Below are 24,937 nucleotides of genomic sequence, written 5' to 3' on the forward strand. Positions count from 1 at the left end.
AGATGGCATGGCCATGCTGTGGGTACCATTTCCCAGCCCCCCTCCCTCCCTCCTTTCTGCCTTAGTGTCACTTGTTGCAGTCTGACACGCTCCATCTTTACTCGCCTGTCCCCCCAGAATGTAGGGAAGGCGAGGGTCTTGTCTGCTTCATCTCTGGCCAAACGGGCCTGTCAGGCAGCTGGCCCCTCAATAAAATGTGACTGGAGAGACGAACACATTTTTCTTTGTTTTTTTCCGTATCAAGTTAGATGTGGAATAGCGCCTTTTTTTAAAAAAAATATAGTTTTATTGATTTATTACAGAGAGGAAGAGAGAGGGATAGAGAGCTAGAAACATCAATGAGAGAGAGACACTGATCAGCTGCCTCCTGCACACCCCTCACTGGGGATGTGCTCGTAACCAAGGTATATGCCCTTGACCGGAAGCGAACCTGGGACCCTTCGGTCGTAGGCCGACGCTCTATCCACTGAGCCAAACCAGTTAGGGCTGGAATAGCTCTTTTAATGTTTCTTCTTCCTTTACATAAAAAAGAAAAAGATTTTAGATGAAGATATTCTGGGAGAGGGGATGGTGGATGGAGAGCTGCCGGCACCACACTTCTCTCCTGCGCAGAATCCGAATCCACCCTGAATTCCATCTCAGGTGCCCCTGAGGCTGCTCCCCAGCACGACCGGCATGCACACCCCCGTCTCCTTTTCTTGTCCCAGAGCCCAGCCCCGAGTCCCATGGCCTCTCCCAGGCCCCACTCTGCTGTATTAGGCAAGTCTTTGAAACAGGTTTCTCTTATTTTTGAATTTTTGAAATAAAAGCAATGTGAATATGGAAGAATGTTTTAAGCCATTCACAGTGACATAAAACGTGTACTCCCCCCAGTCCTTTAATCAAAGGTGCCCTTATTAATAGTCACATGTCCTTCTAGGGGAAAAAACACACATGTAATACCAGCATAAAAATATATCCTTTAAAATGGACATGAACAGAGTCATGGTGGGCATGTTATCCTGCTATTAATATAATTTGGAGCCCTGGCCACTGTGGCTCAGTGGATAGAGCTTTGGCCTGTCCACTGAAAGGTCACGGGTTCAATTTCTGGTCAAGGGTACATACCTGGGTTGCAGGTTCAATCCCCAGGCCCTGTCAAAGTGCATGTCTCTCTCACATCGATGTTTCTCTCTCTCTCTCTTTCTCTCCCTGCCCTTGCCCCCTATCTCCCCACCATCTCCCTCCTTTCCATTCTCTGAAAATCAATGGGAAAAATATCCCTGGATGGTGATTAACCAAATAATCTACTTATATAAAAACCCTGGGTGTAACATCACGTCCCAAAGCTTGACCAACTGGAAGGAAGTCAGTCCTGCAGGGGTTGTTTGGAAATGGCTGCGCCCTCCCCTAGCTGTTTCCCCGGAGGGCGAGGTTTTAGGCAGGAACCCTCCCTCGGAGCAGAGCGTGGAAGTACTGGGCCCTGGGTTGCCTTGCCAAGGGCTGCGCCCTTCCCAAGCTGTTTCCCGCGAGGCCTAAGGGAAGAACCCACCCTCGGAGCGCCAGGAGTGCCCAGCAGCAGTAGTCAGTCCTGGGTTGCTGAGGCGGAGGCCACAGTGTGGTAGAACTCTGGGTCTGGTCCAACAGGGGGTGTGACCGGCCTTCAAACCAGACCCTGACAGTAGGGAGGAGGCAGCCCCATTCCTCACAGAATCTGCCATTGGATAACTTGCTGTCAGTGGCCTGCCAGCCAGGGACCCCATTCACCTGCACCCTGGACCCTGACAAGAGGGAGGAGGGAGCCCCATTCCTCACGGAATCGACAGGTGGCCAGCTTGCTGTCAGAGGTCTGCCAGCTAGGAATCCTATTCACCTGCATATCTGTATAAAGTTTTAATACATTATATTAGAGGTTGTGGTGGTACTGTTTTACCCACAATGTCTACAAGAATTGCTGCAAATTTACTTCTCGGTGGAAGCACCTTTCATTCCCAATATAAATTACCGATTCCATTAAATGAAACTTCAATTTCTAGACTCAATATAAAGAGTGAAGTTGCTAAAACTATTAAAAAGGCCCAACTTCTCATTATTGATGAATGCACCATGGCATCCAGTCATGCTATAAATGCCATAGACCAGTGGTCAGCAAACCACGGCTTATGAGCCACATGCAGCTCTTTGGCCCCTTGAGTGTGGCTCTTCCACAAAATACCACGTGTGGGTGCGCACGTACAGTGCGATCGAAACTTCGTGGCCCATGTGCAGAAGTTGGTTTTCGGCCTGGGCGAGCCTATTTTGAAGAAGTGGCATTAGAAGAAGTGGGGGTGCGTTCGCTGAGGTCGACCCCTCAGATTGAGGACGTTTTTAGCAAAGGCCAGCTTAGGAGTACCCTAATTAAGTTAATAACAATGTACCTACCTATATAGTTTAAGTTTAAAAATTTTGGCTCTCAAAAGAAATTTCAATCATTGTACTGTTGATATTTGGCTCTGTTGACTAATGAGTTTGCCGACCACTGCCATAGACAGATTACTAAGAGAAATTGAGTCTGAATGTTGTATTTGGTGGGAAAGTTCTCCTTCTTGGAGGGGATTTTCGACAATGTCTAATGTATTGTACCGCATGCTATGGGATCTGCCATAGTACAAACGAGTTTAAAGTACTGCAGTGTTTGGGGATGTTTCAGAAAGTTGTCTCTTACAACAAATATGAGATCAGAGGATTCTGCTTATAGTGGATGGTTAGTAAAACTTGGAGATGGCAAACTTGATAGCAGTTTTCATTTAGGAATGGATATTATTGAAATCCCCTGTGAAATGATTTGTAATGGATCTATTATTGAAGCTACCTTTGGAAATACTGTATTTATAGATAATATTAAAAATATATCTAAACATGCAATTCTTTGTCCAAAAAATGAGCGTGTTCAAAAATTAAATGAAGAAATTTTGGATATACTCGATGGAGATTTTCACACATATTTGAGTGATGATTCCATTGATTCCACAGATGATGCTGAAAAGGAAAATTTTCCCATTGAATTTCTTAATAGTATCACTCCTTCGGGAATGCCGTGTCATAAATTAAAATTGAAAGTGGGTGCAATCATCATGCTATTGAGAAATCTCAATATAGTAAATGGGGTCTTTGTAATGGTACCAGATTTATTATCAAAAGATTACGACCTAACATTATCGAAGCTGAAGTATTAACAGGATCTGCAGAGGGAGAGGTTGTTCTGGTTCCAAGAATTAATTTGTCCCCATCTGACACTGGCCTTCCATTTAAATTGATTCAGTGACGGTTTCCGGTGATGCCAGCATTTGTGATGACTATTAATAAATCAAAGGACAAACTCTAGACAGAGTAGGCATATTCCTACCTGAACCCGTTTTTGCACATGGTCAGTTATATGTTGGTTTCTCTCGAGTTTGAAGAGCATGTGACGTTACAGTTAAAGTTCTAAATACTTCATCACAAGGGAAATTAGTCAAGCACTCTGAAAGTGTTTTCACTCTTAATGTGGTGTACAGGGAGATATTAGAATAAGTTGAATCACTTTATCAGTCATTGTTTGCATCACTATTGTTTTTATATCATGTTTTTGTCATTTTTATAACGTGCCTCTGTTGTTATATCCTTTTGTTACTCTTTATTAATAAATTTATATATTACTTTCATATACATTTTACTAATTTCCTTTCATCTCTCACACTTCTATTATAGAGAAAGGGCAAATAGCAATATTAAAATATCTCCGCTAATTAATTCCCTTTTAATGTGCACGAATTTTGTGCACCTGACTGCTAGTAGTAATAATAATAATAACAATAATAATAATAATAATAATTTGGAAAAAAAAGAAAAACAAACAAAAAAATAATAATAATTTGGAAATCTTTCCATATTGTTCCATACAGACCTGCCTTGTTTTAGTAACTGCCTACTGTTGCATTGTGCCATGATGTATGTTCCCAGCCAGGCATTGACTTCTTTCTGGGTTTTTGTTATGACAGCATTACAGTGCAGATCCCTATCCATCTTGGCACATGTTGCGGTAATACCTATAGAACACATACCTGGCAGTGCATGGCAGGTTGAAGGGCTTGGGCATGTAATACTGTGGTCAATATTCCCAAATGACCTCCGAATGGGCACATAGTTCGTTCATCTAGAGCAGGGGTCCTCAAACTATGGCCCGCGGGCCACATGCAAATACAAATATTGTATTTGTTCCCGTTTTGTTTTTTTACTTCAAAATAAGATATGTGCAGTGTGCATAGGAATTTGTTCATAGTTTTTTTTTTAAAACTATAGTCCAGCCCTCCAACGGTCTGAGGGACAGTGAACTGGCCCCCTGTTTAAAAAGTTTGAGGACCCCTATTCTAGAGTATGTTTTCCTCCCAACTTTCTATTTCAAAAAGTGTTACATCTATAAAAAAAAGTCTAGTGATTTAATGAATACCCCGGTATTCTTCATTTAGGCTCACCAGTTACTGCTGCCACATTTGTTAAAGCTGCCATAAGAAAACACTGCAAAGTGGGTGCTTAAACAACAGGGATTTATTTTCTCACCATCAGGAGGCTGGAAGTCCCAGGGCTAGGTTGGCAGGTTTGGTTTCTTCCACGGCTTCTCTCCTTGGCTTACAGGTGGCCTCCTTCTCACTGTGTCCTAGGAATGAGGCGTGCCCTAGCCAGTTGGGCTCAGTGGATAGAGTGCCAGCCTGAGGTCTGAAGGGTCCCAGGTTCGATTGTGGTCAAGGGCATGTGCCTCCATTGTGGGCCCGATCCCATGGTTGGGGCGCGCATGCGAGAGGCAACCAATCAGTGTGTGTCTCTCAACATCGATGTTTTTCTGTCTCTCCCCCCTTCCACTCTGTCTAAAAATCAATGGGGAAAAAATGAGGATGTGCTATTGGGATATGTTTCAATGCCCTTTATTGTATACAGATGGGGACAGATTCCCCTGGGGCAGAAAACAAATGAGCATGCCCAGGCTCCAGCCCTGACTGGGGCTTTCCCTCCAGATTGCTTAGTCCTGGCCCAGGCTCCTGCACATCTCCTTGCTGAGCCCAGCCCCTCGGTGAGACGAGGGTGCTTGTAGGAAGGAGGCCTCCTGCCTCAAAAGGCATTCGCGCGAGCAGGTTCTTCAGCAGTTTTTTAACGTTGTTGATGTTCTGCATGAGTGATGTGTCAGCAGAATGGCAGACCACCTTACAATTCCACCTGCTTTTGTTTTCTATCAAAATGTTTCTCTAAACTCCAGACTTATGTCATTTCTGTGTACAGACAGTCCTTGCTTTGCATACTGCGGACTGCCTGTATTCATTTAGAGAAGTCAGGTTAATTGATTGGGTGCCGTTTTCTCCCTCCTTATCTCCCTCCTTCCTGCACGCTCTTTGGTAGCTTAGGGCTCTGCCCGAGTTGATTCTTGCCTGCTGCCAGGGTAACTCGGCATCCTCCACAGGCTCGCATCTCCTGTGGGCTCGCACCCTCCACGGACTTGCATCCTTCATGGGCTTGCATCCCCCATGAGCTTGCCTCCACATCTGCTTCTTCCCGATACTTGTGTGTGGGACATCACATGTGCACATTCTCTCTGTTGGTTTCAGTAGATAGAATCCTGTGGAGATAGTCTGCCTGGAGCTTCAGTGGAGGACAGGGCACTCAGAAACCTTTGGTTTCCTCTGATCAAATGGTCGTGTCTGTAGACCCGAGTGAAGGAGTCAGGCTGTTGCTGAGTGATCACCCACCCCTGCTGGCTGTTCTGTAGCTGGGAGTCCCCTGTCTGGTCTGTGACACAGCCAGTGTCCTTCCTCAGCCCTCTCCACCCCAGGAACCCAATTCTGAATCTACCCAATTCAGAGCCACTTTTCCAAAGCACGATTCCCACCGTGTCTTTGACTTTGCTTAGCATCTTTCCTGTCTTTCTTTTTTTCCCTACAAGATTCAGTCCAGACTCCTTAGCTGGGCCTTTAAGACCCTCCCTCATGTGGCCTCTGCTCATTTGTCTCCCTTGTCACCTGCTATATCAAAGCCAAATCAAATTATGCCACACACACACACACACACACACACACACACACTGCCACGTTACATCCCTGTACCTATGAACTCATGGTGTGTGCTCTGTCCAGAGCGTAGCTCTCTCCCCTCCCTGATCCATTTGCTAAACTCCAGCCCAGCCTTCAGGACCTTCCCCTCCCACCAGCGACACCTCTCCCACCTGCACCTTTCTTCCACGCAGGCAGGCTGGTCAGCCTTCCCTCGAGCTCTCACGCTGCCCCAAACTTGCCTCTTCCCTAGCACTTGCCACACATTGGTTATGTGCCTGCCCTCCTGCCAAGCCACTGCCTTTGCCTATGTCTCCGCAGTGGCTGGCTGGGAGTGGCATGCAGTGAACCTTTGGGTGGATGGCTGGATATGTCTTTGGGTAGAGCATATCCTGAAGTTAGCAATAGCTACGTCCTTGTTTGTCGTTTCCCAAGAGCCTTGTCACACAAAAAGAAGAAAATACAATTTTCCGCACACTGTGAGGAGTCATTCTTCCTAAGTGCCCAGTCCTGCAGAGCCTGTCCCTGTCAGCAGCCGTGCAGGGCCCCTGTGACCTTCACGGCTTATGGAGCAAGTACCTTAACTTGACATTGTAGGCACTGTGTGTGCATTTTGCTTTGTTATCACTGTGGAAAGCTACTGAATGTCTATCTTTTCTTTCAGTCAAACGCTTCCGAGAACCAAAGCATGAAAGACGTCCGTGGAGGATATGGTAGGTATTTAAATATTAGCTCATTCCTAGAATGGTTTGGATGGTTTGGGGGAGGGAGGGGATGGAATGTGAGCAATCATACATAACAAAGTGTTGGACTCCCTTAATGAATTAATCATTAGGAACTACGAATGATATGAAAGCATTTCCATTTCTCAGATACATGTTGAGCCCTACCTTTGTTCTCTCCTCACTCTTGTCCTATTTTAGAAGGTGGGAGATAACACAGAAGCATCAGTCTGTGCTGCAGGCTCTGTAGTAACGGCTCCCTGTTATATTATGTTAAGCCCTCAGGTTCTGTAGTCTATATGCACGAGCAAAAAATAATCTAACTTTGGAGATTAGTCAAATGCACCACGTAAATGCTTCTCTCCCCAAAGCTAGTCTTTCTCGGTCCTAGGTTGACCCTGCGGTGACAGTTTTTCCTCCATAAAAATGGCGGTAAAGCTCAGACGTAGCTTCTATAGACATAACTCCAACAAAGAAGTCACTCGCAAGGCGACGGTTACCTAACCCGGGGATCGGCAAACAGTGGCCTGCAGACCCGTTCTAGCTCACTGTCTGTTTTCAGAAATGAAGTCTTATAGGAATGGTAGTGACTACGGCCACTTTTAGGCTACAGTGACAGTGTTGAGTAATTGCTGCAGAGAACAACAGCCCACAGAGCCTGCAATATTTATTCTCCGACCCTTTACAGAAAAGGTCTGCCCACCCCGACCCTGTCTGTTGGTACCGGCAATAGCTGGCGGTGGCTCAGGGCTTCAGCTGCAGACCTGGATTTGGGCGGGGCTGCTTAGCCGTGCACAGCACTTAGCTCAGTGCTAGTGGGGTCGCGTGGGAGCTCCTTAAACTAGAGGCACCTTGCACTTCATCGCAAAGCTGGGGTCAGACATTTCATTATAAAGTAACCGGAAATGAAAAAGGAAAAACATGTTTGAAATGTGTTGAATGTGTTTAAATATACGGGGGGGGGGGGGGGGTGTGTGCAAAAATAGGTTTACAGTTGTGAGTATGGGAAACAGTTTATTCTTTTATTACTATTTATTAATTACTAGAGGCCCAGTGCGTGAAACTCATGTACAGGGTGGGGGGGTGTCCCTCAGCCCAGCCTGCACCCTCTCCAATCTGGGACCCCTTGAGGGATGTCCGACTGCCTGTTTAGGCCCGAACCCAGTGGGATCAGGCCTAAATGGGCAGTCGGACATCCATCTCACAATCCAGGACTGCTGGCTCCCAACCACTCGCCTACCTGCCTGCCTGCCTGATCACTCCCTAACCACTTCCCTGCCAGCCTGATCAATGCCTAACTGCTCCCCTGCCAGCCCGATTGCCCCTAACTGTCCTCTCCTGCAGGCCTGGTTTCTCCCAACTGCCCTCCCCTACAAGCCTGGTCCCCCCCAACTACCCTCCCCTGCATGCCTGGTCGCTCCCAACTGTCCTCCCCTGCAGGCCTGGTTGCCCCCAACTGCCCTCCCCTGCAGGCCTGGTCCCCCCCCAGCCGCCCTCCCCTGCAGTCCTGGTTCCCCCCAACTGCCCTCCCCTGCAGGCCTGGTTCCCCCTAACTGCCCTCCCCTGCAGGCCTGGTCACCCCCAACTGCCCTCCCCTGCAGGCCTGGTCACCCCCAACTGCCCTCCCCTGCAAGCCATCTTTGACCACATGGGGGCGGCCATCTTGTGTGTTGGAGTGATGGTCAATTTGCATGTTCTCTCTTTATTAGATAAGATTGTATTATTTTCCATGTGAACAACTGTAAACCTACTTTCGCTTACCCTGTATGTTATTAATCAGTGGCTTTTAGGGATTTGAGTGCAGTGTTATTAAAGGTTTTGAAAAGTCACTGAATCACCAAGCCTGGGTTAGTACTGATGGCCCAGGAAGAGGTGATTAGTAATTGGAAGTTGGGGTCTCCCAGTGGCTTTTTTCCTACTTTAGACTTAGCTTTTCCCCAGATTGGTTACTCCCCTCCTGTCAGTGTGATCACCAGTGCCAATCCTATTTTGTACAGGTTTCTAGACACTTCCAAACAAGCCATAGGAATGCTGTTCATCCACTTTGCCAATGTGTACCTAGCGGATCTCACCGAAGAGGACCCTTGCTCACTGTAAGTGGTTCGTATTTGAGTACAAACATCACCTGTCCCATCACTAAAAATGTCTTTCTGCTGCCAGCCATGTTTCCTCTCACTCGGGGAGGGGCAGCTTGCTTTGTCCTCTGCTCCTCCGAGAGATCTGAGTTCTGCTGATCAATCTGAGTTCTGTTTCTTGCCTCTCTGGTACCCTTATGTCTCCCAGCTTCCCGGCTGGGTAGCACGATGTCCTGTGCTGGGACAGGACACACGTGGGGCTTCTCTGTGATGTCAGCCACTCAGGTTCGAAGCCCTTGTTGACCATCTTTGACCTCTTGACTCGAAGAGCATGGGTTGTTCCACCTTGTCAGTGCAGTGTGCCTTCCACACAGCCCCAGAGCAATCTGCCTGAAACCCCCGTTGGGCCATCATACGCTGTCCTCCCTGCTGACAGCACCTCTCTCACTCAGCAGACGGAGTGGAAAGGGAGGCTCACCTGCCTTATCCCTGACTCCGTCTACTACCTTCCTGGCTCAGACTTGGTGCTTCAGCCATGGTAGAGCGACTCCTGGTGGCTCTCAGCCCTGCCAGCTATCTCCTGCTTCTGTGCATTTGCCAGCTGCCCTCTGCCTGGGATGCCCTCCAGTCCTGCCCTGTCTCTATGGGAGAAGGGGGTGGAGGGCTGGTGAGTTCCTTGCCAAGAGGTTTCTTGTGCATTTAAGATCATTTGGACTAGAAGATTCTTTTAAGCTGCTTTTTTGGTGACAGTGTGCAGTTTTGAGATTTAGTAAGACCCGGGTAAGGTTGTGACCTGTTTGGGTGTTGTCCCAAGCAGGGGACTGGAAGGGCGATCGTCGTGCAGGGGAGATGGTTAGGAAAGGGCCTTGTCCTTCTGGTCCTTGAGCCCAGTAGCAAGCCCATGCCACCCTCTGGTGAATCGTCCTGATGTCATTGGTGGAGGTAGTCTGAGAGCCAGCTCTGTGTCCTAGAGGTGCTGGGGCCGGAAAACTTAACTCCTGGTGCAGCCGTGGCCACATCACTCCCCTTTGCATCAACAAAAAGAAGATGCCTCGGCTTTAGGCAGGACATGACAGACTGAACCACAGCCAGGATGGGGCTGTTGACAGACCTCGAGTGCGTGACCCGCAGGAAAAGGGATCCAGGATAGGGCTTGGGGTGATGAAAAGAGCAGAGGCCAGACTTCAGGAGGGTGGCTTAACTTCTTTGAGCCTCAGTTTCCTCCTCTGTCCTTTGTGTCCTACCAGATCCCCAGGATCAGAGCTTTCATCAGATGATGAGTAGCCCCATTGAAACCATAGGGACACTTACCAGTGAAGATGTGAATAGCTCAGTTGGAGGATACAGTGGGGCCTTGACTTACGAGTGTCCCGACTAATGAGTTTTTCGAGATACTAGCTGTCTCTCGGCCGATTTTTTGCTTTGAGTTGCGAGCTAAAATTCGGGTTATGAGCCAGCTTCAGATACCCCACCGCTAGTTGGCGCAGCGAACATCACAGTGAACGCCACAACATCAGCCCAGCATCACGTGTCTCACTCGTTCACTTTTTGATTTGACATACGAGTAATTCGAGTTACGAGCTCCGTCACGGCACGAATTAAACTCATAAGTCAAGGCCCCACTGTATTGCCATTAAAACTTTGGGAGGACACGAAAGCTCCAGCAGTCATTGAGGAGTTGCTGGGTGGGAGACTAGAAGGCAGAGCGGGCATTGCTTGGGGAATGAGAGGTGCCCGCCCTCCGGTCTTCTCACCTCTCAGGTCCCTGATCACTCAGCGGAGTGTGCACCCCCTGGTGTCAGGGCTGTGCACAGCGAAGCCTGGGCCTTGAAGAGTGAGTGCTGCCCTGGGGTTTATGCCAGGCCCACCTTCGCTTTGTCGTGTTACTTTTCACAGGTGGAGGAAGGGTTGGGCTAGACCTGGGGCATCTTGGGAGTTTGCAGATCTAGAAGGGGAGCCAGTTTCAGCTCAGGAAGAGGAGAAACAGAGGGATGAGCTGCTTCCTGTGGCTTTAGGAGTCCCCTGCGTTGGGGATGCTGCTTTGGGTGGGAGGTGAGCCTTTCTGACATCCAGGGTTCAGTGCCTCTGAGGGGCTGCTGTTCTATGAACACCTCTCTCTAGTGCTTACTTACTGTTGGCAGGTACTGTCTCTATATATTGACTCATTTGATCTTCGTAACAGCCCTGCAGTGTCGATACTTTGATGATCCTCATTTACAGTTGGGGGACTGAGGCACAGAGTGATTTTATAGCTCACAGGAAAGAGTGAGGGAGCTAGGATTTGAACCCAGCCAGCCTGGCCCCACACGATACTGACTGCCATGGCACCTATCTGTGTTGAGTTCAGAGTAGAGAGGTTTCTGTCTTTATCCCAAGGCTGCAAATAAATATTTGGTGAGGGAACAAGTGAGCTAACACATGTACAGGCACATCTCAGATGTTGCAGGTTCGGTTCCAGGCCCCCACAGCAAAGCGGGTATCACAGTGAAGCGAGGGGTAATCAATCTTCTTGCTGTTGGAGGGTCTTGCCTTCAGTTTGTTAAAAATGTATCCTCTGTGAAGCACAGTGAATGGAGGTATGCCTGCAATGTGCAGTAGGTGTTCTCACTATTTTTAGGACAGGTCTCAGATGTGAGAACCACTTGAAACCAATTAGATGTGAGCATCTAAGAGCAGCATGGCCTGGAGCTGTGAATGTGGAGAAATTGTCTTGGAAGCAGTTGCTATTCCTTCCGTCTCTGGTCTGAGAGTGACCCCTGGTGATTTTAAAGAGGAAGGGCAGGCGGGAGGCAACGCCGCCCCTCCCTCTGGTTTCTGGGTCCTGACTACACCGAGCAGAGTGTGCACCCTCTGGTGTCAGAGGGCTGTGCATGTCACCAAAGCCCGGGCCTTGGGGTGGGGGCTGAGTCTGCATAAAATGCCTCAAGCCTCAGCCACTCGAAAGCACCGCACGTGGTCTGTGGAGCCCAGAGCTGCTCTGGGGGTTCTGAGCCCTGTGGCATCTGAGAGGGTAGAGCGACCCAGTGACTGCTTGTCTCCTGCGGTCTGTCTGCAGAGCTGGGCCTGTGGCCAGGGGTGCCCGGAGAGATCTTGGTGCAGGGCCCCCAGGAGAGGGCCAGTGGGCAAGGGGCCTTGCCTTGGTGAGGTCAGGCAGGTGGAAACAGACATGATGAGCAAGTGGTCACGGTGGGCCTAGCCTTCTGCCTCTCTCCTCCCCTCTCCTTCAGCATCTGGCCTTGTCCATGGGAAGGAAAGCTCGCTCCTTAGAAACCCTGACTTGCACTTGTCTCCATGGCAGGCTTAGACGCACAGGGGGAGTGAGGCTGGGCGGCCCTGCCCTCTTTGGTCTGAGAGCCCCCAGGGCCATTTCCTGAGCTGCCTGGTTCAGTGGCACTGACTGGGGGCCTTGGGTGGGCTGGACTGAACAGTCATGGAGCAGGTATTTTTATTAAGTTCTGTTTTCCTGTTGACTTCCTTGGCTGTTTCCATTCTGTCTTATGTTGAGTCTTTGTTTTGGCAGAAGCACTTGTGGTCTTTCAGGTTTCTCTGTCTCCTCCACCCCTCCCTCGAGCTGTCCAGCCCCTGAAGAGGGGCTGCACACTGCACAGGGCCCTTCCCCTGGGCTCCCAGAGGAGAACGCTGTGGCCTCCTGCTCAGGCACATCGACGGCTCTCTGCCCCCCGCCCCCCCAGAGCCAGGCCAGGCAGAGTGCTGGGCCGTCAGCCCTGACACTGGCTCTGGTCAGCACACAGGCCCGACTCCGGCTCTGGCTCCCTGACGGTGCCACTGTGCCCTCTCCTCACAGGTACCTCATCAACTTCCTCCTGGATGCCACCGTGGGCATGCTGCTCATCTACCTGGGGGTGCGTGCCGTCAGCGTCCTGGTGGAGTGGCAGCAGTGGGAGTCCCTGCGCTTTGGCGAATATGGTAACGTACCATGGACACTGGCGGGGAATGTGGGGGATTCCTAGCGGGGCTCCTTGCCCTGTGCAGCCCTCCAGGCCAGTGGATTCAGAGACGATTCAGGAGCTGGTGGCTATCTCTTCCGTGGTGGAGGGACTGGTTCTGGGTCCCAAGTGCCATCCTCCCCCAGCGTCAGAGTGCCCCGCGTCAGGGCATGTGGGTGCTCACTTCACTGCTTGGCTTCAGTCTTGTAGCAGGAGATACACTAAATGCAGAGAGGACAGCGCTGGCCTCTTCCACCAGAGGGCACTAGCGGCCCACCTACAGAGTCATGAGGCCACCGCATTGGGCCAAGCTGCCACCTCCTTAGAGAGATGGGGGTGGCTCTTGGTTTGGAGGTGCTCAGTAGGGAGCTGCCCCTCTTTCTGTTTGTCCTCTCCTTGGGCCATTTCATTACAAAAAGTCAGGACTGGAGGGTCCATCCCCCTGGGCTCGTCACCTTGCTACCTCCTATGGGCTGGCCTCCCCCCCAGCATCTGACACGTACAGTCACCAAGGACACCAGTTCGATCCTCACTCGCAGAGATGCGACTTAAAGCAGGTGACTTACGATGCTGGCCCAGCTCCGACCCCCTTGCACCTTGTCAGACCGCATGGGACACAGCTTGGGTAGGAGGCTGCCCCGTGCTGGTCCTGAGCACAAATGCCGTTTACTCTGCACTCCCAGAAAAACGGCCGATGTGGCCTCCACGGGGCTGCGGGCGAGGGTGCTTTCTCCGGGCTCTGCCACAGCCTGGTGACTCAGGACCTGGCGACTCAGGACCTGCTGACTCACGACCTGGTGACTCAGGACCTGGGGATTCGGGGTCAGGGGACAGCAGCTCCCTCCACCGTCACAGCTGGCCCTGCTGCCTGGAGGAAGGAGCTCCTGTTCTCGGTGGGAACAGCATACGTGGAACCTTCGCCGTGAAAGGTGCACACAGCTCAAGAGGGAGGGAATACAGGTGGAAATCTGGGTCCTCCTCGCCTTTCCTGCGCCCGAGGGCTGCTCACTCCCACATGACCCAACACTCACTAGAGACTGACATTTTAAAGGGGGAACCGATTTGTGGAGCAGGCTGTGATGAGTGCCTCGGGTATTTCTAGAAATCTTAGTAATTGTGTGTCTCCATTGAGGGGAGATGAGCTCAGGGGAGGGCTTTTCTTAGCCTCGTTACCTGATGCCTGGTGAGTCACTGACCTAAGATAGTGTCCGACACACACGTGTGCTCCTGTGGCTCCAGGGCAGGCTTCCGAGGAGCCCTGAGTTGTGGACTCCTCAATTGGAGGATGGAACGGACGCAGCGCACATGGACCAAAGCAGCAGCATCCTCAGGCATAGGATAGGCACCCTGCGGGGTTGAGCGACACAGGAAGCTCACCCTGCCAGTGCCTGGGGTGGCTCCTGGCTGCTACCCTGGGTGCCTCAGCCTCCCCTCACCTCCAAGAACAGTGCTCATCACTGCTTCCTTGCTGTTAAGATCCTTCTGGAAGGCAGGGTTCTCAACAGTCGCTCACCGGTGCCCAGGAAGTCCACCACAGCCAGTCGCGAGCCACTCGGTGACCTGGGAGTGGAGATCGGGTCTGGTCCTGATACACCAGGCATTATGGTTCCACCTGTTCCGGGGTATTTTTTCTGCATCTGCAAGAGTAGACTGGGAGGAAGAAGGCAGTGGGTGTTTGAATCTATTTCCATGCCAGCCTCCTCTTACCCGATTGGCCCCTGCCCTTGGGCCACCACTGCTGCCTTCGGGAGTCCGCGTTACCGCACCAGGGTGTCTCCAGAGGAAGCACTTGATCACGGACGCCTCGAGTCCTCCCACCCCAGGTGCTGGAGGATAGTGTGTGTCCTCCGTCGCCCGATTTCTATTTCTGCCCATTTCTTTTGTTTCTGTTGCTCTTACAACACAGTATCACAAAGTTGGTGGCTTAACACGGCACAAACTTGTTACCTTACAGTCCCTAATTCAGAAGTGAGACGTGGGTCTCATGGACTGAAACCCTGGTGTCAGCAGGACTGGTTCTTTCTGGGTCTCTCAGAGCAGAGTCCATTTCCTGGCCTCTCCCAGCCCCCGAGGCTGCCTGCGGTCCTTGGCTGGGGGCCCCTTCCTCCTCCTCCAGAGCCAGCAACAGCAGGTTGAGTTCCTCTCACATCCAGTCACTCGGACATTCTGCCACCTCCCTGTGCTCTGAAGTGCCCTTGTGATGACACGCCCCCCCCCCCCCCCCCGACTCTGTCTCAGAGTCAGCAGACTAGCAATTCCATTTGCAGCCTTAATCCCCTTCGGCCACGTTCCCTGACATGTTCACAGGTTCTGGGGACTAACGTGGCCGTCTCTGTGGGGCCATCATTCTGCCGGCCACACCTGTCAGCCAGCCGTCCGCTTGAGGCAGCCGTTCCATGTGGACCCCAGAGCGCTCTTCTCAGTAAAGGAAGAAGAGGGGCTTGTTGTCTAGGTGCTTCCATGGCCCCTAGGAGAGAAGGTGAACTTGCTAACAAGAACATGGGCCTTGGGGAATGCCACCCAGCCCCGAGGGCTGAGACCGGCCCAGGCGCTGCGTGGTGTCTGCAGTTTGGTGACTGGGCTGCTCTCCCCGGTCTGTGTCCCGTGGGCACCAGTGGTCCGTGGCCTTGGCCGCCCGTCCCGCCCTCACGCTCCCTTCCAAAACCTCTCTAGATACAGACGCGGTCCCTCCTCTTGGCCCCTTTCCTGTAATTGATCCTGAGGAAATAATTCAACAAAGCAAAGTGTCCATGTGCCTGAGGGTGTCCGGCGTGGTAAAAAGCGTGACACAGAAAGAATGAATGCCTGGCTTGTTGGTCCTTAAAAGATGAGACCACAGGGAACCTAAGACTCTCAAATGGAACAGAAATCAGAAAAACAGCACGTGGGCTCATGATGCGCAGGAGGAAATGATGTGAGAGTCGGGTTATGCTTGATTTTTTCCTTTTTCCATGTGTTTTTTTCCCCCCACTTATTAAAGCATCTAAATGAGAAAGAGGCAGCTGCCGCTAAGTTGTGGCTCTGAAACGCAGAGCAGCGTGAGGGGCAAGAGGCAGATGAGAGAACAGTCCCTCTTGTCAGTCACTTAAAAGTGAAGAGCAGAGGGAGCAAACACACTGAGCAAGTCGGTTCTTTAGAGAGTGAGTGTTGCCACTTGTTCTGTTGACTCTTGAACACTCTCGTCCCCACTCAGGTATTTCCTACCAGTGCTTTCTGTCTGGCTGTCCCCAGTCTTACTTAACGGTTTTTTACAAATATCTTGACCTGTCATTTTTGAGAACTTCTCTCCGTAAGGTAAGGTAGTCTGCTGAACTACAAAACTCCCCTGAAGATCTAGCTGGGAGAGATTTGCTTCTGAAATGACGGTTTGGCTCACATGTGTCGTCTCCCAGAAGTGGAAGTAGATAGGGTGACCTCCGGAGAGGCAACAATGTCTTCTGCGTGCTCTCTGCACGCTTCTCCCAGGGTTTTCCAGAAAAGGGAATGGCCTGCTGTGTCCATGACAGCTGCGCGAAGGCATTCCCTGCGCTCCCACTGGGTGCAGCGAGCAGGCTCGGCAGGGCTGCGGCCTCCGGCGCTGGTGCCGGCACAGGGATTGCCACGAAAACGATAGCATCGAATGAGGAGCTGGAGATTTCTCTCTGGGCCACATTCTTTCCTCAGCCTGGATCGGGGCCTTTGCCTGCCCTGAAATGTTACTCTCCAGCCCCTCCTCTGGCCAGCAGCCTCCCTCACCCTTCCGCTCCCCTGGGTCTCCCATTGGGGAGGCGTGTGTTGCTCCTCAGAGGCCCATCCCGTGGGTCCTGCCTTTCACTGAGGAAGTGATCTCTCCCTGGAGGGGCTGGTCCTCCACCCTTCTAGTTCCTTTTGAAACATCCGGAGGCACATCTGGGCCTGAGTGTCCCCTCCTGTGGACCGGTGGATTCCTTCACTTCTCAAGCACAGTGACTGATGGGACCTCGGGGCCCTCGGTCAGCCCGAGGCACAGCCCATCTCTCCCGGCCGTTGGACTTCCTTGTCCCCAGTCCAAGGTGTTTTGGGTGCCCCATCCCAGGCAGAATCTGAATTCCTCCAGAGGCACATTTCTGCTTTTAGGGCTGAAGCAGCAGGGGAGTAGGGAGAGGGCGTGGGAGATGAACAAGGAGGCTGTTTGCTGCCTTCATAATTCAAAAATGTTGGCCGCTCATGGTGGGGGGCGGGGGGGGGGCAGCACCACAGTCACTGGAAAAATCAACAGTGGGTAATAATAGCAGCCTTGCTTAACACAGCTCCTGCTGCCAGCGGACACACAGAGCCAGCGTCTGGGCTCCAGCAGCAGGCACTCACTAACTTGATGCGTTTTAATTATGTCTTAGAATCTCTTGAAAGAAAAGACACTCTGGTATCTCCAAATTAGGAATTCTCTGGTTTTGTTTTAAACACCCACATTTGTCCGTCCGGGCAGAGGTGATTCTTGGTGCTTTGGGGGTTCATTGAGTAGCTTTAGAGTCGGGGTTCTGGCATGGGGCAGGGCTGTGGGGAGTGGTGGGGAAGCGTCGCCAGCCTGGGCCCCACTCTGAGCTGTGTGACCGAGCGCCCACTCTCCCGGCAGGAGACCCTCTGCAGTGCGGAGCCTGGGTCGGCCAGTGTGCGCTGTACATCGTGATCATGATGTTTGAAAAAGCTGTTGTCTTCTTCATCCTCCTGATACTTCAGTGGAAAAAGGTTTGCCTCTTGCCTCTTCATTAGCTCTCTGAGACACTAAGACAGTACTCCTTCCCCTTGCCACACCGGCCCAATTGGAAAACCAAATTTGTGGTTTGTTTATTTGTTTTTAGCTCCATAAGTAGACCCTGGATTTGGTCTGATATGGCAGCTGCTGGCTACCTAACAAGAGCAGTAACGAGTCAGTTTCTTTACTTCGCACCATCCACCTCAATGACACAGACATCTGCTCCAGATTAAGCCAATGGGACACGTATATAAATCCCATGAAAATACAGTCCTGTCTGATGTTAGTCTTCAGGCCTTGCAACACCGAGTGTCAGGCAGGTGTTCATTACATCTGCAGATGCCTTCTTCACACATCTCTCCCGGCCAAGGTTAACCGAGCCTTTGGGTGCCAGAGGCAGCAGCTGGTCACACATTGTTGCCAGGTTCCCTCCACCCTGCCCTCTGCCCTCTGCCCTCTGCCCTCTGGCCCCGGCCCAGTGTACACACACCTTCACTGCCTCCTTCCTCCACATGCCCACAAGCCTCTGGGAGCAGGTGGCTCTGCCATCCTTTGGCTTTATTTGTGGCTGAGTTTTATTTTTTGAGAAAACAAATCAAGGCGTTATAGAGCCATAGTCCAGGAGGTGGTGGGGGTGCAGGATTTCGGTGAGGAAGTGGTCTGGCACCTCAGTGGTGGTGTCTGACGTGACCTCACTGCCCACGTCCACACCACAGGGAGCACTGACTGCTCCGGTGGCCTCCAGGAGGGTCCCTCGTCAGCGTTCAAACCTGGGGACTGTGCAGCCCTGGGTGTGAGGTGCTGGGGCGAATGTCTGACCCAAGGGCCCCTCCTTCCAAGCACTTTCTCTGTGGCCTCCCCCCACCTCACGGAGTCTGCTTCTCTTTCCAGGTGGCCCTGTTGAATCCCATTGAAAACCCAGACCTGAAGCTGGCCATCGTCATGCTGATCGTCCCCTTCTTTGTCAATGTCAGTGCCATGTTGCATTGTTTTACCCCTGTTAGCGCCCTGCCTTCCGACAGCTCTCGGGTCCCACCTGACCTGGAAATGGCATGGCGGGGTGGCTGCCTCGCCAGGCAGATCCCTGCCCCAGGGCTTCTGTGCAAGGAGGAGGGTCCTAGGGACTTTGTCCTGCCCTCCCTGCCCGGTGGCCCCCTGCCGAGGTTCCCACCTGTGTGACAGCGACTTCTCGGTGAGAATCATTAGGTCAGCTATTCTCACCACAGTTTCAAGAGAAACTCACAGGCACACCGGCTAGCAGTTAGGAGGTATGAGAAGAAACCGTAAAGGAACCTGGGTTTGACAGATGTGACCGAGTGCTGGCCGACCGGCCCAGGGAGGAGCCGGTGGACTTGGTCCCAGGTCCCACTCGTCAGTGGCTGGAGCCAGGCCCCAGGCAGGCTGTCTCATCAGTTACCACCACAGTAACCCTGGGGATAAAGAGGGCAGGGCTTTCTCTGATAAAGCAAAGGAGATAGAGATGAGGACTCTCTCTTCAAGCTTCTGAGCGATAGGGGGATGGATAAGGTTTTTCTCTGCCTGGTCAGGTGCTGTCATCGGGAGTGGGAAGGATGGGGGTGTGGGGGCTGCCCTGCTTTGCTTTCACACATGGCTTATCCCGAGTAATCTGTACCTTTCCTCCCTACAGGCTTTGATGTTCTGGGTAGTGGACAATTTCCTCATGAGAAAGGGGAGGACGAAAGCTAAACTGGAGGAAAGGGGAGCCAACCAGGACTCGAGGAATGGGAGCAAGGTCCGCTACCGAAGGGCCGCATCCCACGAGGAGTCGGAGTCGGAGGTAGGGCCGAGCCTCATGCTGCTGACCTGAGGGGTCTCACGTCAGCCAGCGGGAGGGAGACGGTTCCCCTTCCTCCTGGACCCCTTCCTGCTGCCCCGTGAGCCTTCCCAGGGCAGGAAGGTGGAGGCCCTGCTCGGGGTGGCTCCCCCGGACTCCCCACGCCGGTGGAGAAAGACAGGAAAGGGAGGAACTGCCTTGTGCCAGGGACGCTGTCAAGGCCTCTCACGGGCCTGACCGTGGCCTTGAAGCATCGAGGTGTTTGACTCCCTGAACCACTAACAAGCGAGGGAAGTGTTGGCTGAGCTGAGCCAGCTGGAAATGTCTGAAATGTAGGGGTTCTCATCTCTTATTTTCAAGTTTCCTAACTTGAAGATTTGGGCCTGAGGGAGACTCCTGGTCATCAACAGGAGCGCGAGGCCAGGCCGTGTGTCCCGGGCAGCTGGCGGCACCCACGTGCCACTTCTGTGCTGCCGGCGGGGCAGGCTGCCCCGTGAGAGCCCTTGTTCAGCTCCCCCGGTGCTGCCCAGGGCGCTGCGAGGGGCTTCAGAAATGGCCGAGAGCGTGTCTCCCCCAAGAGGCCGCCGTAGGCGGGGAGGAGAAGGCGGTGCCTGGACAGCTCAGCATGACCACAAGGTCTGCTGGTGAGGCGTTGGCAGAACCCTGGAGGACCCCGGGGCAGTCCGTGTCACTCCTGGGCTTCCTGAGGGAGATCTGAAAGTGGAATAGATGGCAGAACGGGGAACCCTGGCATCTGGCCTGGGCCGGTCGTGTTGTAGGAGCTCCGTGAACTTGAGGTGAGGCTCAGCGTTGCAGGCAGCCTCTGTGCAGGGAGGAGCAGACGTGGTCACGTAGCGGGTCGTGTGGGTGACGGCCAGAGCAGCAGGGATTCGGAGGATCCACCAGAATGACAGAGGAGGCGGAGGTCTGAGCCCGATGGGCGAGGGCTTGGCGATCCAGGCTGAGGCGCTAGGTGTGCTCGTGTCCGCTCAGCCAGGGTTTCAGCAGCCCGTGGAGGGGGGTGGGGTGGGCCAGCTTGTCCCCCTCTGTAAAGTAGCCTCCCATCACACTCTTCTAAAGAAATACAAGACTGAGGCCTGGAGGGGCTGGCACCCCGTGCCGGGGTCCAGGGCGGGCAGAGGAAGAGGCACCGCCGGCGGTGACGCAGGGCCATGCCTCTCCGCTGCCTCAGATCCTGATCTCGGCCGATGACGAGATGGAGGAGTCCGACGTGGAGGAGGACCTCTGCAGACTGACGCCCCTGAGGCCTGCGAAGAAGAAGAAGCACCGCTTCGGGCTGCCTGTATGACGCATCCTGTGCGGGTCAGGTCTGGGGGCCGGCTGCTCTGCAGCCTCCCTCCTCCCCTCCTCTCTCCCTCCTCTTCTACCTCCGTCCTCGCGCTCTGCCCACTCCCAGCGACCGGACCGTGACTGGAGAGAGGGAGGAAGAGCCGGCGCCGAGCGGGTCGCGGCTGTTGGAGGTCCCCACTCAGTTGCACTACAAACACTGACCAAATATGCAAGCCAGGCGTTTTCTTCCTTTGTTGTCGTCCGACGATGTTGTGAGGGACCCCGGAGCCCTGTCGGGTGTCCGGCGGGGTGGCCATGAGGAAAAAGCTCACGCGCACACAGACTGGGTAGAGCCCCTCCCCAGGGCCGGGGAGTGAAGACATAACAGGTTTGGGGCTAAAAGTCACGCATTGACGGAGTTGGAACCGCAGTGCTTTCTTACTCAAAATGGATTTTATAACTCTTGATTTCTAAAGCCGGTTTTACGAGATGTCACAGTGTTCATGTTTTTTGAGTATGTGTTTATTTCCTATGGGACTAATGGGCAAAACTTAGATTTTTAAGTCTTCCGTATGCTGTTGACTTTTATATTTTTAAGTTATATTTTCATACTATTGTATTTAAAAAGTCTTTTTAACCCCCAAAGAAATGGGTTCGTTTGCCTTTCATGGGATGGTGGGAGGAAGAAGCCGAGGGTTTTTTATTTGCAATATTGTTAGGTAATCTGTGATAAGATAGGGTAGCGAACACAGTAGGAACGGAGATGGGTCCTTATCGGAGGTCAGCAAACTCAGTGGGTCTGTAAAGGTCGGCCCGAGCAGGAGGCAGCTGGCCCAGACGTGGGTGCAGTGCCCCTGTGCATGCCAGGCCCTGCGGCTCCTTGGCCTTCCTGCTGGCAGGGCAGAGGTCTCAGTTAAATTGGACCAACAAAAGGGGCTAAGGGGTCTTAGTGTCCAGAGAAATTGAGGCTGCAAGGCCAGTGCTGTTTGTTCCTCGCCTCTCCTCAGCACCTCCAAATCTGCGGTTTAGAATGTCGCCTCAGCCTCCATGCCTCCCCTGGCGCAGCCTTCAGAACCAGCCTTTGGACCCGGCTCCAGGTCAGGCTGCCCTGGCCTGTTATCACGTCCATTTATTTTGCACAAGAGTCTGGAGAACACCTGCCTGACCAAATGGTCCTGTTTTTCACATACTCCAGGGCAGGGGGGTGGCTGCATCCACAGCCAGGACAAGGTACTTCTAACTGTGCCCCCCCCGCCCCCAGGCAGTGGCCCCCACTCAGCCTGGGCAGGGGCCCCGGTGGCTTTGGGAGTCTGCCGACTGGCAGTGGATTGGGCTGATGGGCACTTGCCTGCTGTGGATGCAGCGAGGTGGAGCGGCCCAGTGTTGTGTCAAGCCCGAGGCAGCCATGGAAGTTTAGGAACAGAATACCCGCTGCTGAGGTGTGAGCTGAAAGTGAGGCAGGTGCAGGGAGGCCACCCCGCCCAGAACCTTCTCTCTAGACCTACACAAAAACGTCTTCGCTTAGGAAGATTGGGTCTGAATTGTCACGTGTGAGGCAAGCTGTTAAGCCGGGCATCCCGGGCTTGTCCTCTGCCTCGCACCCTCTTCCCTAGAGTCCCCGGGCCAGAGGGCTGAGGGCGCCGGATCTGTGACTGCAGCAGGAGAGAAGAGGCGGGGCCTCGTGTGAGATTGGGGAGGGTCTCCTTTCTCACATCGCTTTTGCTCTCCTGTTGCGCCCGTCGCCCCTCCCAACCCCTGGCTGTGCTGGTGGGTGTCTCCTCACTAGAACTGGCATTTGGGAGGACCGGGACTGGTGTTCCTGCTAGACAGCAGTCCCTCGTGGCATCGCTGCCTCTCTTCCTTTTTGCTCCTATTTCATTTTGATTTGAACAACCTGTGTCCACAGCTGTTTTTGTACCTTCTGAGCTCAGCATCAGAGCTTCATTTTCAGTCTCGAGTTCCCAATGTGTCCAAACTGGAGATGGGGTAGAAGAACCATAGTCCGTGAATGATGGAAACTGGGTCATATCGACTCAGGTTATCTGCCCATCTCAAGGCTTTTCCCAGCGCCTACTGGGTAGTGGGTTTGGAGGGGGACAGAGGCTGTGAGTGTGTGGTGGTTTCTCCCTGTATCCTGATCTTCAGTAAGGGCTTTGGTCTCGGAGCTGCAGCTGCGAAGCTGGCTGACTAGGGGATGGTGTCTGACCACAGAGGGCCTTGCGCTGTGTGGGCCTGGACAGCGTGGCCTCATGCACACATCATTTCTATGGGAGTGCGTCCTGCGTCACAGGGGCTTTCTGTCGGGACTTCCTCCCGAGCTGTCCTCCTTCCCTGGGCAAATTTCCTCACCACCTGCTCCAAGGTGCCTTATGAGGTGCAGCTCTCCAGCCACATGACAAGCATCACTGTGCTTGAGAAACCACAGAACACCAACTGGGTATTGTCCACCGTTCGTCTCATTTGTCAGAATCTGGACCTTGGCCAAGACAACCATGATGGGAACTTGTAAGTCAGGGTCTTGAACAAGTTCCTTGTAACAAACGGAAATCACCTGATGAGGTGGAACTGCCACATCCGAATGGAAGAGACCACAGTATTGTGGCCTTCTTTCCTTTTGCTGTCTGTGCTATGGGAATGTAAGGAGGGGTGCTGGTGAGGCCCAGGTAGCCGTGGCTGCCTCCTACAGACCTGCAAGGCAGAGGTCTGTGGCCCTTCGGCTCGCCCTCGGGTACGCTGGTGGCCGCCTGCCTCAAGCTTTAACTTGCACCCCTTCCTGGCAACAGGGAGTCCTGGGTTAAGGTTGGCCTCTCACACCTCTACAGGGAAAATATGTAACGGCTCAGATCCAAGTTGTGTCTTCCCCTCAGTAGTGTAGGCTGTGGCTGCTGCCCAGAGTCCCCTCTGAAGGGGCCCCAGGGCTGCGGCCCACTCTGCCCTCCACACTGCAGTTCACTGGCCTTTTTGCATCCGGACCAGCATAGGTGGCACTGGGGATGCCCTACCAGCCAGGGCAGCCACTTTGTAGGGTGTCGGGCAGCTTTTAGGAACTTCACACACCTGCAACTAGGAGGGGAGAGCGCTCTGTTTACCCTGTGGGATGTTGGTGGCCTGAAGGGCTTTGTTCTCAGCAAGGGAACCTCTGGTCCAACTGTCGTCGGCACCTTGAGCTCCTGGGCGGTGGATTGGTTTAACTTGGTTTCTCTTTTCATGAAGTTTATTAGAAGCCAGGCCTATGTGAGCAAACCATGGCCTACTTCCACTGTCTGCCTAAGGGGTGTTTAATCGGTGGTGTTACGATTCACAAAAACACATTTTTGAAATAAAAGGGAAGACAATGTACTTACATTATAAAATGGTTTACAATAAAATTTGATGTCTTGCTACATTTTTTTTTAAAGAAGCCATCACTTTTATGGCTGTTGGTGTGTGTTCTCTTGAGTTGAAACAGCTTAGTGGGGTCAAGAAAATTTCCCCAGTGGGTTGGAAGGTTCTCCCCAAGAAACCGTGCAAGCGGACCTTACACCACCTCGTAGCAGATGTGGGAACCAAAATCTGCTGAGAAGAAAACCCCAACATACTCTTGCCATTTCCACTTCCCTGCTAATGTGAGTAAAAGCTTCCCTGGGGAGCAGGTGGTGCTGGGAGATGGAGTGTGAGGAGTGAGCATCCCACAGCCTTGTCCCTGAGGCCACGGGCCTACAAGGCAGGTGCCTCCCTGGGCAGAGCCAGCTGGGGGGCAGAGCCAGCTGGGGGACAGTGAGGAAGCACTCACTGGGGAGCTGGGCCCTCATAGACCGGGTCTGCCCTCGGTGTCTCTTGGCCCTGTTCGGAGCCCTGGGTTTCTGCCCATAGCTGTCCGAAGGCATTCCTCATGTCAGCACTCGTCTCAGATGGAGTCTGGCAGTCTTCGCATTGGCCTCCGGGGTCAGGACCAGGCAGGAGGGGATTTGGGTGGGGTTTGAGGAGTGACCAAATGTCAACCTGGTTAGGTCCCGTCTGCTTGGAGCCTTTGAGTATAAAAATAACCTCACACTACTGCCCACACCCACCCCAGGCCTAGAGTCCTGCGGGGGTCTTCCCTTCGAGGACGGGTATTGGGAGCCAGTAGCAGAGAACTACATGGCCCTTGCGGGGGCCCTTGGCCTGCCCCTCCCTCCACAGGCCAATGCCTGCAGTGGGCTTCTCTGTCTCCCAGCCTCTTCAGCAGCCTAGTGTCCCAGGCCAGGGGCCTGTCGGTGACCTTGTCTCGGGGGCTCAGTGCTGTTCCTGCCATCAGCTCACCCTCAGCCACAAAGTACGGTTTCCTCCTGGTCCTTTACGCTCTTCATCCCTTTGCTGAACGTGCTCGGGGAGCCAGACAAA

The 24,937-nt window shown here is 52.8% G+C and overlaps 1 protein-coding gene across 1 annotated transcript in view; it reads left to right on the forward strand.

Moving 5' to 3' along the window:
- The window catches only part of STIMATE (STIM activating enhancer), a 43,484-nt gene extending 22,336 nt beyond the window's left edge, over positions 1-21,148 (forward strand). Inside the window, exons 2-8 of the mRNA XM_059663303.1 lie at positions 6,700-6,748; positions 8,755-8,850; positions 12,638-12,759; positions 17,371-17,483; positions 18,382-18,459; positions 19,139-19,288; positions 20,478-21,148. Coding sequence (XP_059519286.1) covers positions 6,700-6,748; positions 8,755-8,850; positions 12,638-12,759; positions 17,371-17,483; positions 18,382-18,459; positions 19,139-19,288; positions 20,478-20,594 — 725 coding nt within the window. The 3' untranslated portion in view covers positions 20,595-21,148. The remainder of the gene's footprint in view (positions 1-6,699; positions 6,749-8,754; positions 8,851-12,637; positions 12,760-17,370; positions 17,484-18,381; positions 18,460-19,138; positions 19,289-20,477) is intronic.
- The last annotated feature ends 3,789 nt before the right edge of the window (positions 21,149-24,937 follow it).

Source organism: Myotis daubentonii, chromosome 14, assembly GCF_963259705.1.
Source record: "Myotis daubentonii chromosome 14, mMyoDau2.1, whole genome shotgun sequence".
Taxonomy (NCBI): Eukaryota; Metazoa; Chordata; class Mammalia; order Chiroptera; family Vespertilionidae; genus Myotis; species Myotis daubentonii.